This window comes from Sarcophilus harrisii, chromosome 1, assembly GCF_902635505.1.
Source record: "Sarcophilus harrisii chromosome 1, mSarHar1.11, whole genome shotgun sequence".
Lineage (NCBI taxonomy): Eukaryota > Metazoa > Chordata > Mammalia > Dasyuromorphia > Dasyuridae > Sarcophilus > Sarcophilus harrisii.
In genome coordinates, this window is record NC_045426.1 from 647,280,867 (window position 1) to 647,297,207 (window position 16,341).

Here is a 16,341-nt window from a genome sequence, read left to right on the forward strand (position 1 = left end):
AGAGGGGCAAGGGAATGGGTGCTTCCTGGGAATAATCAGTTATGCTGTCAGAGTGCTGCATTAAAGATAGTTTGGTCCAGCACTCCCTCATTATACAGTTGTAGAAACAGGTCCAAGACAATGACACTGCCACCAGTGATGACTCCTTGGTCAAAGCCTTTTCATTTATGGGGAGGGGGTGGGTGGGAGTGGAGGTGTTTTCTTATTAAATTTGTATCTTCTGCCCTCCTTTTCCCTACCTTTTCCCTTTATCTCTCTGGATGAAGGCATTTCTGATAGCACTTTTATTGGAGATAACCAAATTTATGAGAAAGGAGGTGGGGGATGGCCTGGGGTGATTCTACCTTGCAGTATAAGAGATGCCTGCTGGAAGGCAGGAGGAGGAAGTAAGTTAAAAGAGTCCAGCAGAGAAGGGTTTCGTTCAATCTGCCACCAGAGTGGTGGTGCTTTTCTGAAAGTTGGGCCAGACTTGAAGAAGCTCCTGATACTCAGAGGGATGGACAAGGGATGAAGGATGAACTGTGGAAGTCACAGGGGTTGTATGATCGGCCAAAGACCAGAAAGGTGTTGAGGGGACTGGGGTGGGCTCCATCTCTCGCTGGCGCAGGCACAGCCCCACAGACTTCCTCCAGGTGGACAGCTGGCATTTTCCCGGCGATGGAAAGCACTTTGAGGGTCAGTTGTCCCGACAGCACATAGCCAGGGTTGCAGCAGTAAGGTGGGTACCTGGCTCTGGAGAGCATGTCCAGGGGCACATACTGAGGATGGATCTGCCTTAGAATGGGGAGTCTGTTTCTGTGATAGAGCCAGTGATGAAGTCTGGCAGGGCTGGCTGCTCAGGCGTCAGTATCTGCTACACCAGGAAACCAGGGTTTAGGAAGACATTTCCATTCACCTTAAGCACATAGTGAGTCCTGGGGCAGAATTGCACCACCCACTCCAGGCCATGAGGGTTTTGAGGGTCTGGTTGTGGTAGATATTCAGGAAAGCCACTTGGAGATCGTTGTGCTTATCATCTAGCAGACAGTGGGAGGAGAAATGAGAAGACAGGCCTATTAGGAAGAGGCATGGGATGATCACAGCAGGTACCGTGCATTCATTCCCCCATGTAAGTCGAATGGTGTTCCTCAGAACCTGGTCCTGGGCCTGAGTCATCACCAACATCAGCAAGAAGGGGATTCCCTCCCTCCCCCCGAAACTTGGCACTTGCCTGGGTGGTTGAGAAGGAAGGGGAAGATCTGGGTGGGCTCTCCTGGGGGAGCGGAAACTGGGCTTGCCATGTGAATTTCTCTTAAGATGGGCGGGAGGCAGTGTCTCTTTGGTGCTGGGGCTGTTTTGGTGCTCCCAAAGGCTTCCAGCCACCTCAAGACCATTCTGCTAGTAGCACCATCAGCCCCTCACAGCCTGCACCCAGGAAGACTGCCAGTACTGGATTCTACCTGAGCAGCCTCATGACGTCAGGGTTCTGGGGCAGAGAACAGGGGGAGAATGGGTCAGTACAAGGAACCAGGGAGGGATCCTGGCCTTTCTCCTACCTGTGAGAGACAGAATTACTCCCCGATGGCTTGGGGGTACAGAAGAGATGGGTTGGTGGAAAGGAGAGCAGAGTCGGGGAACGGTGCTTCCTAGAAATGTGGAATTGCCAGCATGCTTATTCCTTCACCCTGATTGTACAGACCTCAGTGGATGGGGGTGATGAGTAGTAATTCTCCACAAAGTTTCGGGGTGTTGCCTATAGGATCTGGATGGGTAATTAAAGGGAGAATTTGATAGGAAACTGAGCAAGGGAATTGAGCATTTGTATAGTCTAATGAGGACCTGAAGTTCTAACTACTAGAATCTTATAGGCTGAAAAAAATGCCTTAGAATTCATTCTAACCCCTTCATCATACAGGATCAAAGAATCAGACTGAGGTGTCGAGTGTCTTATCTTCCAAACTTCTTATTTCACAGAGGAAAATCTCAGAGAAATGAGTTGTTTGTGGTTGCATAATGACAAAGTCAGAGCCAGGACAAGAACCAGGTGTCCTGGCTCCCAGAGTAGGGACACAACCTGGAACTTAATGGTCACATTACTCTTTCTTTTCTCTTTCCTCTCCCTTCCCATGTCATTTCCCCAGAGAATCTAATATTCTCAAGAGATTTTAGGGCTTAAGCCAAGATTATAACAGCCTTCCCACCTCATCATTTTCACCCTGGTCAGGTCATAGCAGGAATTCTCGCTCACTTCCTGGAGGAACAAGAACCTTGGCTTAGCCTCTACACTGACCTCCATCCACTTGACTGTTTAGCTTTATTGCATCACAGTTAACCTGTCACTCCCCATCCCTACCTGCAGCTTGTGAGGCAGGCCATTCCAGCAGTGGTATCTGCAAAGGGGATACCCCTGCTCTGGTGAGCTTCACAAGGCTTTAACAGCACAGTTGACCAAGCATGGGACATTTATAGGTTTTCTTAGCAGGAGAATTTCCACTGGGTTTATAGAAAGTGTGTGAACTTGCCTCATCTCCCCTGTTTCAATGTGAACCACCCACCTCCAGAGCATCATGGTGGGAGTGGGGGCTGAAGCCACTTCTGCTTGTCAGCTCTGAGGGGAGATGGAAGAGGGAAAAGAAAAATGGGTCATTACTCAGCATCTTGACCCCACCTGTACCTCCTTAGTTCTAAAACTCTCCACCCGATGTCAGCCACCTACTGACCTTTGGCTTCACTTTTATTTTGAAGCAGCATCACTTCCAAGCCTCAAAATTGTGAAATTGGGCACCCCAATCTCCTCTCCCTCTGTCACACTTAACCTGACCTTTTTCATTTTACAGATGAGAAAACTGAGGCTGACAGGTAAATTGTCACACAAGCAATGAGTGGGAGAGCCAAGATTTGAACCTGTTTCTTTTTAACTCCAGATCTATTCCTCTTCCCCACCTGTCACTACTGTCCTTTGCCTTAATTTCCTTCAAGTGCTGACTTCCACGGGAGGCCTTTTCTGATTCCTCCAGATGCTGTTGCCTTTCCTCTATGTTACCTTATATCTTTTATATGTATTCATAGATAATATGCGTGTATCATTTCCCTTAACAAACGTGGAAGCTCCTTAAGCTCCAGAAACTCTTTTATTTTGATCTTTGAATCCTGAGATTTTAACATGATACCTGCCCCATAGTAAACCCTTAATAAATGCCTGCTTATTGATTCATTCCTCTCTTCTCATTTCCTTTTATTTATTTATTTGGCTGAGGCAATTGGGATTAAATGACTTGCCCAGGGTCACACAGCTAGGAAGTGTTAAGTGTCTGAGATCAAATTTAACTCGGGTCCTTCTGACTTCAGGGCTAGTGCTCTAACCTCGGCGCCACCTAGCTGCCCCTCATTTTTATTTTTTTTATAAGGTGTTTGCATTTTTTCTTTTTAATATATATTTTGTTTCCCCCCAATTACATATTAGAACAAAATTTTGACATTAACAAGTTCTAAATTTTTTCACTTCCTTCCCTTCCCTCCAAGACTGTGAGCTATTAGAGATAGGTATACCATGTACAATCATGTAAAACATTGCCATATTAGTGTTTTTGTATATAAGAAGACTCATATAAAAAAATTGAAAGAAACTAAAAAATATCCCACTTCAGTTTGTATCTAAACATGTCAATTTTTTTCCTATGCAAGTCCAGATAGTATATTTCATCATTAGTCCTTTCAAATTCTCTCAGATCCTTTCTGACCTTCCTAATACTGATTCCCAGGATAGAATTTAAATCAGCAGATTTTTCTTTTGCTGAAAAAAGATACAGGTTCAAAGTGATTTCATCCATTTCATGGTACATAACCTCAAGGGGGGGATTCTCACTGCTGGGCAACCATCCCCTCTACAAAATCTTCTCATTTGTCACAGGAACTGTGCCAAATCAATTTCTTAATTCTTAAGCCTAGAGGAAGGCTTAGGGAAGCCTGCCAGAGTCTGTTCCTGATGTCATGTTGTCCAAAAAGAAGGTAGCAATTTTGTAGATTGAACTCAAGGTGTCACTATAAGGTAAGTGAACAGATTTACAACTCTCATCAGAGGTTTCGTCAGTTATATACTGAGATCATCAATGTACCTTTGGAGATGATCTACTTATATCTAAATCTTCCATTTATTTATTATATCATAGTTTTTGGGGTGGTTGTTCATATTATATTCCATTTGGAATTTTCTTGGCAAAGATACTGGAGTGGTTTACCATTTCCTTCTCCAGCTCATTTTATAGATGAGGAAATTGAGGCAGTCAGGACAGTGACTTGCCCAAGTTCACACAGCTAATAAGTACTGAAGCTGGATTGGAACTTGGGATGATGAGTTTTCATAAATTCAGACCTGGAACTCTATCCACTATGACTTGTATTCTTTGGGAAATGTCTCCCAATTCAGTTTATAAACCACATAGGAAGATCAACCTTGATTACATTGGCTCCAAATAATCAATAGTTAAATCTATAAAATCCCTTCTATTTTTGAATCTTGTGATTTTTTTTTTTTTTTTGACTTGGGCCTTTTCCTAAATCAAAACTACCCTTGAGGAATAGCTAGGCTGGTATAGAGAATAGGTTGTTGGGCTCAGGAAAACCTGAGTTCAAATCCTACCTCAGGCATTTCCTAGCAATGTGACGTTGGCCAAGGCATTTAATCTTTCTTAATCTCCATTTCTTCATCTATAAAGTGAGGGTAATTCAGTGGCAGAGTAGAAGATAAATAATTTAATAAATGCTTTACCTATTTATCTAGATATGACCTTGAAAGGACAATACTTATTCACATTTACAGTGTTACAACTTCTACTTTTCTGAACATATTGTGAAATATCTACTACCTCTAAATCAGGGATTCTTGTATCTTGCAAGATATTTCACAATATGTTCAGAAAAGTAGAAGTTGTTACACTGTAAATGTGAATAAGTATTGTCCTTTCAAGGTCATATCTAGATAGATAAATAGGTAAAGCATTTATTAAATTATTTACTATGGGCCCATATGATACTAAGTGCTAAGGATACTGATGTAAGATTGAACCAGACAATTCCCACCTTAAAGGAGTTTACATTGTAACACATCAAAGGAATCCAGAAAGAGGAGGGTGGGGGAAGGTAAACATGTATGGCTATAAATGTCCAGGAAGTTCTGTTGAGGTCTGGAATGGAGCAAGATAAAACCAAGAATGGCCTATTGAAGCTTAGTTGTATGAATTTCTCCTGGAACCCATGTTGACAGTAGGGATTGAAGGCTAGATCAGCGATAATGGCTCAGGGGTTAGCAGAAGGCAAAGGATAACCAAGATTTGGGATTAGTTAAATAACTGGACTTTACAAGTATTCTTTAATAGGTCAGCCTCATTGTAGAAGGAAGTCCTAGTGGAATAGGCTGAGGGATCTTATCCTTGACTCTTGCTGTTTAACATTTTTTGATCAATAGGATTTTGATACCTTGAGTTTTCTTCTTCTGAAAACTTCCTGTTCACATATCCTAAACCATTTATAAAGAGAGGAATGGCTTTAGTCTTATAAATTTGAACCCTTCTCTCTCTATAGAAATAAGACCTTTATCAGAGAAATTTCTGCTTCTAAATTTAGCATCATTGACTTTATTGATGGAGAGCTTGAAATTTTTTATTTAATGAAAAATTTCCATTTTATCTCCTATGAATTTCTCTATCTCTGGTTTGATCTTGAATTTCCCCCCATCCATAGATCTAATAAGTAATTTTCTTCCATGCTTCTTGTTTTTTGATGTTATCCTTTATGTCTAAATCATGTGCTCATTTGGAGTTTGTCTGGATATATGATGTGAGATAATTGATTTATTCTTAGTTTCAGCCAAACTTTCTAGTTTTTTCAACAATTTTGTTGAATAGTGAGTTTTTGCTCTAGTAGCTGGGATCTTTGGGGTTACCAAATATTAAGTTACTCTCTTCATTTGCTTTTATACACTGTAGTGTAATCTGCCTCTCTGACAACCTCTGTTTCTTCTCTAGTATCAAATTGCTTTTAATAATAATGGCTTTGTAGAATAGTTGATCAAGATACCCAGATCTATATCTGGTAGAATATTAGCTACTTGAAGATCAGAGACTATCTTATTTTTGTATTCTTGTATTTGTATGTGGCATTTATATTTTTGTGCCTACTGCCTAGTGTTTAACACAGTGCCTGAAACGTAATAAATGTAATAATGCACTTTTTTTTGGTTGGTTGATTGATTGAATGAATGACTGGAAGAAAGGCTAAGGTGACAACCTTATCGTGGACATGCATATGATTTACACTTTCTTTAAATATGCCGGAAGGAAGATAGCTGTCACAAATTAAATTCCTTTGAGGAGTTTGGAATAGTAATTCAGAGTGCAAAATAATTGAGTCTACCAATAGATGGCACTCAACTTACGCTCTTATCTCCAATGGAGACCATTCATTTTTATTTTGTTTTTTGCCCTTCACTTTTCAGAAAGAAAGCAGTGTTTTTTTGTTTTGTTTTGTTTTGGACTACTGTTTCTTTAGTTCATCCTACTGTTAATTAACAAAATATTAAAATATTGTAATTATTACAATTATCTTGACTCAGTCTTTTTTGTCCTTTGGGAAAATTTCCTCTCTCAATTTCTCCCTATACTCAATGGATTCAAGCATATATTATATAAATTGTAGCAGTTTTAATACTCAAAATTAAAATGAAAGTAAAATACATTTCACCTCTTCAAGAAAGACATTATGATCTTTCTTTCTTTCCCTCTTCCCCCTTCAAAATCTTCAGTGCTAGGAAATTTCCTATATATTCACAAGGCTCCTTGCAGAAAGAAAGACTTAGTATTCACAGTAAGACATTCTTACTCCTCCTCCTCCTCAATAGCCCCCCTCACCCTTACCCCCCAGTATCTAGGATAAAAATCAAAGCAGTTCAAGATTCTGGGTGACACCTGATGTTAATAGGGCAATTTCCTTCTTCTCAATTTAGTCTCAGTACATCCCTTCTTTCTTTAGCATAGCCTTAGGATAAGCCTTTTAAGATAAAAAGGTCCCAGGATCTGTTCAGCCTTGTCCCCACAATGCCTAGTCTCTGGAGAGATTTGTGGGGAGAGATTGTGTGGCAAAGTTTCTTCATATTATATACGTTGAGAAGAATACCTTTCATGTGGGCATATCCAAAATTTTAACCCACTGATACTGAATCAACTCTAATCAGATGTAATTCAAAAGGGATTGATACAATTTTAAACTTGGATTTAAAAAACCAACAGTATAAGAAGGTGGAGGTTTAATTAGATGACAGTTTGGGTGAAAAAAAATTGGGGATCTTTTATAGGTGTGTGTTGCTTATGTAGATTATGTGGGTCCACATGCATTTGCCTAAATACAACTCATGAGAAATTATACATATCTCTGGAATCTCACTTTTCAAAGAAATTGATTCCTGTCAGCAGGGGAGCATGAATTGAGCACATGAGGCTGATCTGTTTTTACCTTTTCAGAAAGAATCATATCTGTGTGGTGCCCTAAATATTCCTAGTCTAGGAAAAATGAATTTTGGGTGTAAGCTGCTTTTCCTGATCATTATCTTTTAATAAGGAAGGAAGCTAATTTGAAGGCTTGTCTTCAAATGTAACATGAAGATTATTACAAATGCCGAATAGCAAATAAACTCATTTATCAAGCCAAAAGCAAAGAGAAATCAGAGAAATTATATCTTTAAATATACAATATATACACAGAATGAATGAGCTCTCCCACCCAGACTAGATTTCTCAGCTCACTTTGAGAGTGTTCTTGATTTTACCCCATGAGAAATCTTCAAAGTATCTACTGTAGCAAGCTGGAAATAGTGACTTGTTGGCTCCTTCATATGTATGCTGCTTCCTATAGTATTTTTCTCCCTCCAAGGCTCTCTCTTTGAAGAGAGCCTCCAACTGTCTTGTGTACTCAAAATCAAGCTGGGCTGGGCGGGGATCTCTCCTTTTCTAAGTTCTTGAAAACTGCCTATCTTATAGACATGAATTGGCTAATAATGGTTCTTTCCCCCATGAGGAGAGTCTCATGGGAATGTCTGGGCTTGAGCTGCGGGTTCCATTAGTAGACTGAAAGTTCAATGTGTCAACAATGTGACAGGGCAGGTACAAATCTTAAGGTGCATTCAGAGACAAGAGTCCAGAGTTAGGTCAGAGTTCCAGAGTTACACTGGAACTGCCCTGGATGAAGTCCCATGTTCAGTCCTTAGTGCCACACTTATGGATTGACATTGATGAGGTGGAAAATATCCCAAGGATAATTACAAAGATGATAAAGATACTCAATCTCATATGACCAGTCCAGAACGTGATAATGTTACCAAGTCACCCAATGATACCTGCCTTCATTAAGGGGAACATTGAAGCTGGAGGAGGATTCTATGCCCCATCTCACATACATGTGTGTCCTTTGTACATGTGTTGCCCAGCCTCATAAGTTTTCTAAATATGCTTTCTTTATTTTCCATGAGTGCTTCTTCTGTGTGCTCCTTTTTTTCTCCAGTAGGGTGGTGATCTGTGAAAGTGTGTACCCCTTTGTGTATGGGAGGATTTTCCTTATCATTTATTCTTTTCTGTGCTGAAGTGGGAAGCTCAGCAGCACAGTGGATAGACTGCTGAACCTGAAGTTAGGAACATTTGACTTCCAATCTGGCCTCAGCTACTGGACAAGCATTTAACCCTGTTTGCCTCAGTTTCCTAACCTGTAAAATGAGCTAGAGAAGGAAATGGCAAAACACTCCAGTAGCTTTGCCAAGAAAACTTCAAAGGGGGGGTCATGAAGAATCAAACTTGACTGAAAAATGACTGAATGCATTTATTTAAATTTTTTTGTTTTGAATTAATAATAGTAGTTAGTATTTATACAACCCTTTAAGGTTTGCAAAGCACTTTATGATATTATCTCATTTTAACCATACAACAATCCTGGGGAGGTGGGTGCTATTATTTATCTCCATTTTACAGATGAAGAAACTGATATTGATGTTAAATGTCTTGCCCCAGGGTCATATAACTAGTAAGTATCTTGAGGTCAAATTTGAACTCTGGGCAAGTCATTTAACCGTGTTTGCCTTGTTCCTCATTTTAAAGTGATCTGCAAATGGAAATGGCAAATCACTTCAATATCTTTGTCAAGAAAGCCCCAAATGAGTTCACCAAGAATTAGACAAGACTGAAAAATTATTTAATAAATACCAGAAAGATATTTATCTGTCCCCACGATATCTAGATATTGCTTGTCTAGGAGCATGAATCAAATTCAGAACAAAAGCTATCTCCCTCATCACCATCCCTTGGTCATCAATCACCAGCTTAATTCCTTCCCATGAAATCCTGATTACAAACAATACCACCATCAAAACCATCAAGCAAACTCATTTATCTAACCCAAAATTAGAGAAATCATACAGATTAGAATGTACTAGAAATTACATGTAAGTGATTGAACTCTTTAGAGGGAAGTGAAATTAGATTTCGGCTCAGCCAAGAGAGAAACCTAAAACTAACTTTCAGGAAAGGCCACATGTGAGGGAAGTGCCATAGGCTATAAGAAGAAATTAAGGAATAAGAGGGCAGAAAAGGGAGGAAGTTGGATGGAGTTGGGAAATGGAGGCAATATTGTACATCAGTGTGTACTAGACAATAAGAAGAAATAGCCAAGAAGTTCAGGAAACATTGTCTGGCATGAAGTCCTTAGATAATAGTAATAGGGAGCTTCAATTAATAGATATCTCCTAGAACTCCAAGATAAATCATATTAAATATTAAGTTCTTAACTATTTAAATGACCAATAATTACTTGACTTGCTACTGTAATAATTTCATCCTTCAAACTATGGAGGAACCAACAAGATTCTATTCTAATTTCCCTGAGATTGTTACAATGATTTCCTGATTGGTCTCGCTCAATTCTCTTCTTTCCAGTTCATCCTCCACACAACTGCCAATGTGATTTTCATTAAGCAGGTATTGGATCATATTAGTTCCTACTTGATAAATTGCAGTAATTCCCCATTGCCAGGTGAGGGAAGCTGTATGTGTGTGACCTCCAGTTTGTTCATTCTGAATGCATAGCTTTGGTTCATTGAGCTTTATAAATTCATCTTGTCCTCATTCAGATTGCTTAGCTGTTTTTGTGGTGGTCCATGGTCTTTGTGAAAGAACAGGATCAGAAAACTGAGTATAAACCACAAAGGACCAAAACCAGCCACCCAATTCGTGTCTGCCTTAATTTACCCCTGGCACTCCTTCAACCAACTCCCTGACATTTTTCTTTCTCTAAGGGCATGATGGACTTGCCTGCCACTCTAAATTTTGCAATCTCAGCAGACCTGCACAATATACCGACCTCTTCTTTTCCTTGGCATTATTTCAAAGGCCAAACCCTCCATTTGTTTCCCATTAAATTCCAAGTCTAAAGCTTTGTCTGGAGTTCCCCTTGCAGATGTCTCTTGCTTGAATAAGCCTGATGTTCTTTTCTCAGAAGAATTTGCTCTGTTTTGGAAACAAAGCTGAGGTACTGACTCATTCCTAGACCTAATTGTGCATCCTCTATAAATAGTCTAATATTGCCTTTACCCTCCCTGTCCAGTATATATGTGGATAGTGTTTACTAATATGGCAGATTTTCATTATGTCATAAGTTATTCATCATTTATCACATGGAATAAATAATAAAAGGTAGAAAAGAAAACTCTGTGTGACCCTAGGCTGGTCATTTAATCTAGACTGCCTTAGTTTCCCCACTATAAAATGGGGATAACAGTATTTTCCCCTAGGGTTGTTATGAAGATAAATTAAGATAATGTCTGTAGAGCACTTTGTAAACCTTAAAATGTTACATAGTTACTAGCTATTATTATCTGTGTACATGATGTATTCCTCCAGCCAAATAGAAGGGACTGATTTCTTTTTGTCTTTGAATCAGGGCTTCAAATCCAACACTCTTATCTATCATACCTATTATCGGTGATGTTATAGAGGAGTTTTTGGACAAGATGCCCTCTGGATTTCCTTTTATATCCTGAAATTCTGTAATTCTATGACTTCCTTATTATTGTTTGGTCATTCCAGTTGTGTCTAATTCTTTTACCCTATTTGGGATTTTCTTGGCAAAGATACTGGAGTGTTTTGTCATTTCCTTCTCCAGCTCATTTTACAGATGAGGAAACTGAGGCATAGGGGTAAGTGGCTTGCCCAGAGTCATACAGTAAGTGTCTAGGGTCATTGGATACATTCTTAAATCGAGTAGTATTTGGGAGAGATAAGTGTGTTGTCATTCTAGGACAGGCACTCCCTTCCCTGTGCCCCCAAAACCCCCTATTAATGGGAGTCTCTTTAGACAGGAAGGCTGGGTCCAGAGATGCAACACTTGCAAGAAGTGTTTCCTTCTGTGGGGATTTGGTGGAGGAGGAACTGAATTATAGATCTGGGAGCAGCAATCAATATGCATTTATTAAGCACCTTCTATATGCCAGATACTATGCTAATTGCAGGAGTAGCAGGAATCTGAAAGGGATGATGAGGAGGAGGCAAGCACACTGTCCTTATATCATATAGCTTGGAGTGAGAAGGGACTGGAACTGGGGTGCCCTCTGGGGGGAAAGAATAGGTGTATCCCTAATACATCGTTGGTGGAGTTGTGAACTGATCTAACCATTCTGGGGAGCAATTAGGAACTATGCCTAAAGGGCTGTAAAACTGTGCAGTGTCTCTACAAGGTCTATATCATAAAGAGATCATAAAAAAAGGAGGGGAAAGGACCCATGTGTAAAAATGTTTATAGCAGTTCTTTTTGTAGTGTCAAGGACCTGGAAACTGAGTGGATGCCCATCAATTGGAGAATGGCTGAATAAGTTATAGTGTATGAATGTTATGGGATATTATTGTTCTGTAAAAAACGACCAGCAGGATGAATACAGAGAGGCCTGGAGAGACTGACATGAACTGATGCTGAGTGAAATGAGCAGGACCAGGAGATCATTGTACACGGCAACAACAAGACTATATAACGATCAATTCTGATAGAATGATTCTTTCCAACAATGAGATGATTGAGGCCAGTTCCAATGATTTTTGTGATGAAGAGAACCATCTACACCCCGAGAGAGGATGTGGGAACCGAGTGTGGATCACACATGGAATTTTTCCTTTTTTGTTGTTGTTTGCTTAGATTTTATTTTCTTTCTCATTTTTTTCCTTTTTGATTTTTCTTGTGCTGCAAGTTAATTGTACAAATATGTATGCCTATATTGGATTTAACACACACACACATATAATATATATATATATATATATATATATATATTACCATGTTTAACATATATTGTACTACTTGCCATCTAGGGAAGGGAGTAAAGGGAAGGGGGGATTGGAACATAAGGTTTTGCAAGGGTTAATGTTGAAAAATTATCCATTATATTATATTATATTGTTGAAAAGAGCCACATCCATCGGAATTGATCATCACATAATCTCAGCATCAGTTTATGTAAGTCTCTCCAGATGTCTCTGGAATCATCCTGCCGATTGTTTCTTATAGAAAAATAATATTCCATAACATTCCTATATCATAACTTATTCAGCCATTCCCCAACTGATGAACATCCACTCAGTTTCCAGTTTCTTGACACTACAAAAAGGGCTGCCCCAAGCAGTTTATGGCGATACATTTTAAATATGCCTTGGGTGCATCAGGGACCATGAGCCTGTAAGATGACCTCGGGGTGGGGGAGTGTGTTGATTGGTTTGATTAACTGGCAGGACTCCTAATGCTTGACAACAGTGCAGGTTGATAAATACTCCTGATCACAGATTCTTCTGTGTGTATTCTGCTGTTTCAATGAACCCAGCAGGTGTGAAGAATCAAATGTTGTTCTTGTAAGAGTTAGGGTGGATGACATCACCCATTGGGTAGCAAGATGAACAGCTGGGTTTGTGGTAAACCAAAGTCCAATCCCTTTGATCTTTGAACTTGAAATTGGGGAGGGTGACCTCTCCACCAATATGGTCTGTGGCTGCCTTGGAACCACTGCACACAGAAGGGAGGGTGAGGAAGTAGAGGTTTAGTTCCTGGAAGCCAAGAGTGTTAATTTAATTTTTGTTTAAAAGTCATTTAATCCACGAGTTTAATGTATTACATGTAATTGAGAAGGAAATTAGAATTATAATGGGAGTGTGGACCTGAGCAAAAATAAGTTTTAAGAATTATGTATTTTTGTGGGTACCTTTTATATCTCAGGCAGAACCTGGGCCTTATGACTCCCTAGGAAAATGTCTCTGAGTGACAGAATCCAAGCTAATCACCCCACCCCCCTCTCTGTCTCTCTGTCTCTCTCTGTCTCTGCTCCCCCCCAAGGGATGATTGCCCAAAGGCTCTTCAGCTGCTCCTTGAGGGCTTGGACCATCATCTGGTGGCTTATGCAGATCACATGCTGACCAGGACTTCAAGTGTTACCTTCTGGGAGGACACACATGCTTTGTTTGCCATTTACTTTGCTGCCTTTTCTCCTCAAATATGAATGAATAAAGCGGATGCTCCTGGGGACAGGACATGCATTGATTCCCATAAAAATTCACATTTTCTTTGTTGACTTGGCTCATACTTTCCCATTAAGAAGATTCCAGTTTTCTCCCCAACTTCATGTGACCCCAAAAGACTACTTATTCATATGAGGATTTAAATGTTTGTTTATTGAAGAGGCTACTGGGAAGTGGGCCTTTGGTGTGGGAAAGACTAGAAGGAAAGGGTGAGTTGCAGGATTCCTATGCTAGAACCTAACTGGGAGGGCAGGTGGTGTTGGCTTTTTGAAAGTCCGCCCAGATCCAGAGTAGGTCCACAGGCTTGATGGGATGGACGATTGCAAGCTGGTTGAAATCACAGCGTTTATATTCCCTCCCAAAGACCTGGAAGATACCCACAGGGCTGGGAGTAGGTTTCACCTTCAGACTCTGCAGACACAACCCCACAAACACATCCTCCAGATAGATTGCCTTGATTTTCTGGGCCACAGTCAGGACTTTCAGGGCAAGGCAGCCAGACATCACGTAACCAGCCCCAGCGCAGTAAGGTGGGTAGATGGTTCCAGGGAATGCCTCTCGGGGCATGTACCACTTGTGGCGCGGCTTCCTCATGGGCATCCTGTTCTTGTAGATGTAGCCAGTGATGAAGGCTGGACGCGGGGGCCCCTCAGGATGAAGCACCTGATGCACCAGGAAGCCAGGGTTCAGGAATACATCGCCATCCACCTTGAGCACATACTGGGCAGTCTGGCAGTAGCGGGCCACCCACTCCAACCCCATCAGGGTCTTGAGAGTCAGGTTGCTGTATGTATCTAGGAAGCCCACTTGGAGCAGGTCTTGGTTTTCATCATTCTCTTTCTCTAGTTGGCACTGAAGGTGTCTGTGTAAGTGCAACGGGAACAGACCAAGCACAAAGAGCCGATGGATGGTCACCCCAGGCACAATGGTCTCCTCCCCCCAGGTGGTCCGGATAGCCTCCCGGGCCTCGGTGTCCTGAGGCTGAGTCATTACCAATATAAGCAGGAAAGGGGCAGTCTCACCCTGACACTTGTCTGGGTGGTTGATCAGGAAGGGGTAAGAATAGGGATATTTCACCACTGCCACACTGGGGGTCAAATGTTGTTCTGAGAGTCTCTCCATGGGGACATTGAGGGCATCTGGGGCCAAGGAGATCAGGGGCATCAGGGAGCTCTTGGACTTAAGGTGAAGTTGGAGTTCTGGAGGTTTCAGGGAGCCCAGCTTAGCCTCCAGGAGCAGGGCCAGCAGTACTCCACAGGCTGTGCCCAGCAGAGCCCCCAGCACCAGGTAACTCCATGACCACCTCATGACACTGTATGTCCTGGGCAGGGAGAAACAAAAGGGTGCATTATAGGGCCCGAGGCTATATCCAGGACCTAGCATCCTTCTCCAAAGCCAGAAATATGGAGCACTGGGCCAGAGTTCTCTAGGTAGAGTGCAGGAAGGAGGCTGAGTAGTCTGCGTGAGGAGTCTGGACAGGGTTCTTGGTGAACACCAGTGAGACAGGTGAGGGAGCACCCCCTCCCTTTTTTTTCAGCCTCTCAGCCTTTCTCCTACTCCTCACTAGGAATAGGAACTTCCCCTCCCACTCTTCTAGAGAGAGAGATCTTTATTCTGTTCTGCACTAAATTGTTGCAAAGATAAAGGGATAGCAGGACCTTCAGGAGCACATGGTCCCATAATGAATAGTAGCACCAATAATTCCTCCTCCCAAGGCGAAATAAAAGGGCTGGCATCTTGCCCTCTCTAATATGGAGGGTCAGGGCACATCTTAGGGTGAGAGAGTGGTACAACTGTGGGTCCTATTCAGAGCAGTATCTTTGTGGCTCACAGAGTCTTAGAGATGGATTCAAACCCCATCATTATTATTTTCCCCTCTATGTGATTTTGGAAAAAATCCCTGGCTCTCTCTGGATCTCAGTTTACACATCTGTAAAATGAGTGTGTTAACTCCAGAGTGAGAGGATTTGGAGGAAGGTGGAAGCATATCTTTGTTTTTGGACAAGGCCAATACAGGAATTTGTTTTACTTGACTATACATGTTTATAACATGTTTTTGTGCTCCTTTAGTTTCTCATAACAGGGGAGGGGGAAGAAAGTAGAAAGACAGAATGCAGTCTTTAAAATAAAATTGAATTTAAAATTTTTTAAATGAGTGTTTTAGACTACACATGGTCTCTAAGGCTCCTTCCCACTCCTGGGATCTGTGATCCTAAAAGAGTTGGAAGGGTCTTTCTGGGGAAGACTGAGGCTCCTGGGGAATAAGTGAATTCTATGGTGAATTGGTGGCAGTTCCAGAAATAGAATCCAGGCCTATTGCGTCTTAAGCCAGGGACCATCTCTCCACAAAAGGGGGTTTCCTCCCAAGCTAACCTGGAATTCTTCTCTTCTTTTTCAGTTGCTCTTCCCAAGATCCCTGTCCTTCAACCCTGCCAAATAGTTCAGAGCTCATGGAAGTCACTGACTACCCACTGGATGCCTTACAGTCCTGTTTTTAGGCTAAGTTCATAACAGGACTTTGGCTTACCTTCTGCCCAGAACTCCTTTCCCTACCCTCCTCCCCCCATCTGACTAGCTTTATTGCGTCACAATAAACATGTCACCTTTTGTCACTCCCAAGATTCAAATTGCTATGTTTTGTCCCACTCAGAGTACTCAGAGTGGAGTAGTTTCTGCACATTCTACAATTAGCTACATTTCTCTGAGATATCCATGTATTTTGAGTTTGTTCATAGCTCTAGGACTTCCTTTGAATAGAGAATGTGAATTCATACCT

At 41.3% G+C, this 16,341-nt stretch overlaps 1 protein-coding gene and 1 long non-coding RNA gene across 2 annotated transcripts; both read right to left on the minus strand.

The window, feature by feature from the left end:
• Positions 1 to 260: 260 nt before the first annotated feature.
• LOC111719155 lies at positions 261 to 2,534 on the minus strand. Its single transcript, XR_004231169.1, has 3 exons — positions 2,181 to 2,534; positions 1,536 to 1,741; positions 261 to 1,016 (listed from the first exon to the last, which is right to left on the minus strand). It is a non-coding gene; the product is annotated as an uncharacterized LOC111719155 (long non-coding RNA).
• An 11,143-nt stretch (positions 2,535 to 13,677) lies between these two features.
• Positions 13,678 to 16,232, minus strand: LOC100930678 (beta-1,3-galactosyltransferase 2-like). Its single transcript, XM_003760477.2, has 2 exons — positions 15,939 to 16,232; positions 13,678 to 14,886 (listed from the first exon to the last, which is right to left on the minus strand). The coding sequence occupies exon 2, from the start codon at positions 14,871 to 14,873 to the stop codon at positions 13,803 to 13,805; it is 1,071 nt and encodes a 356-aa protein (XP_003760525.1). The 5' UTR covers positions 14,874 to 14,886; positions 15,939 to 16,232; the 3' UTR covers positions 13,678 to 13,802.
• Between the last annotated feature and the right edge of the window lie 109 nt (positions 16,233 to 16,341).

Bases quoted from the DNA above. Each gene is read 5' to 3' on its own strand.
- LOC100930678 (XM_003760477.2), bottom strand. From the start codon at position 14,873: ATGAGGTGGTCATGGAGTTACCTGGTGCTGGGGGCTCTGCTGGGCACA.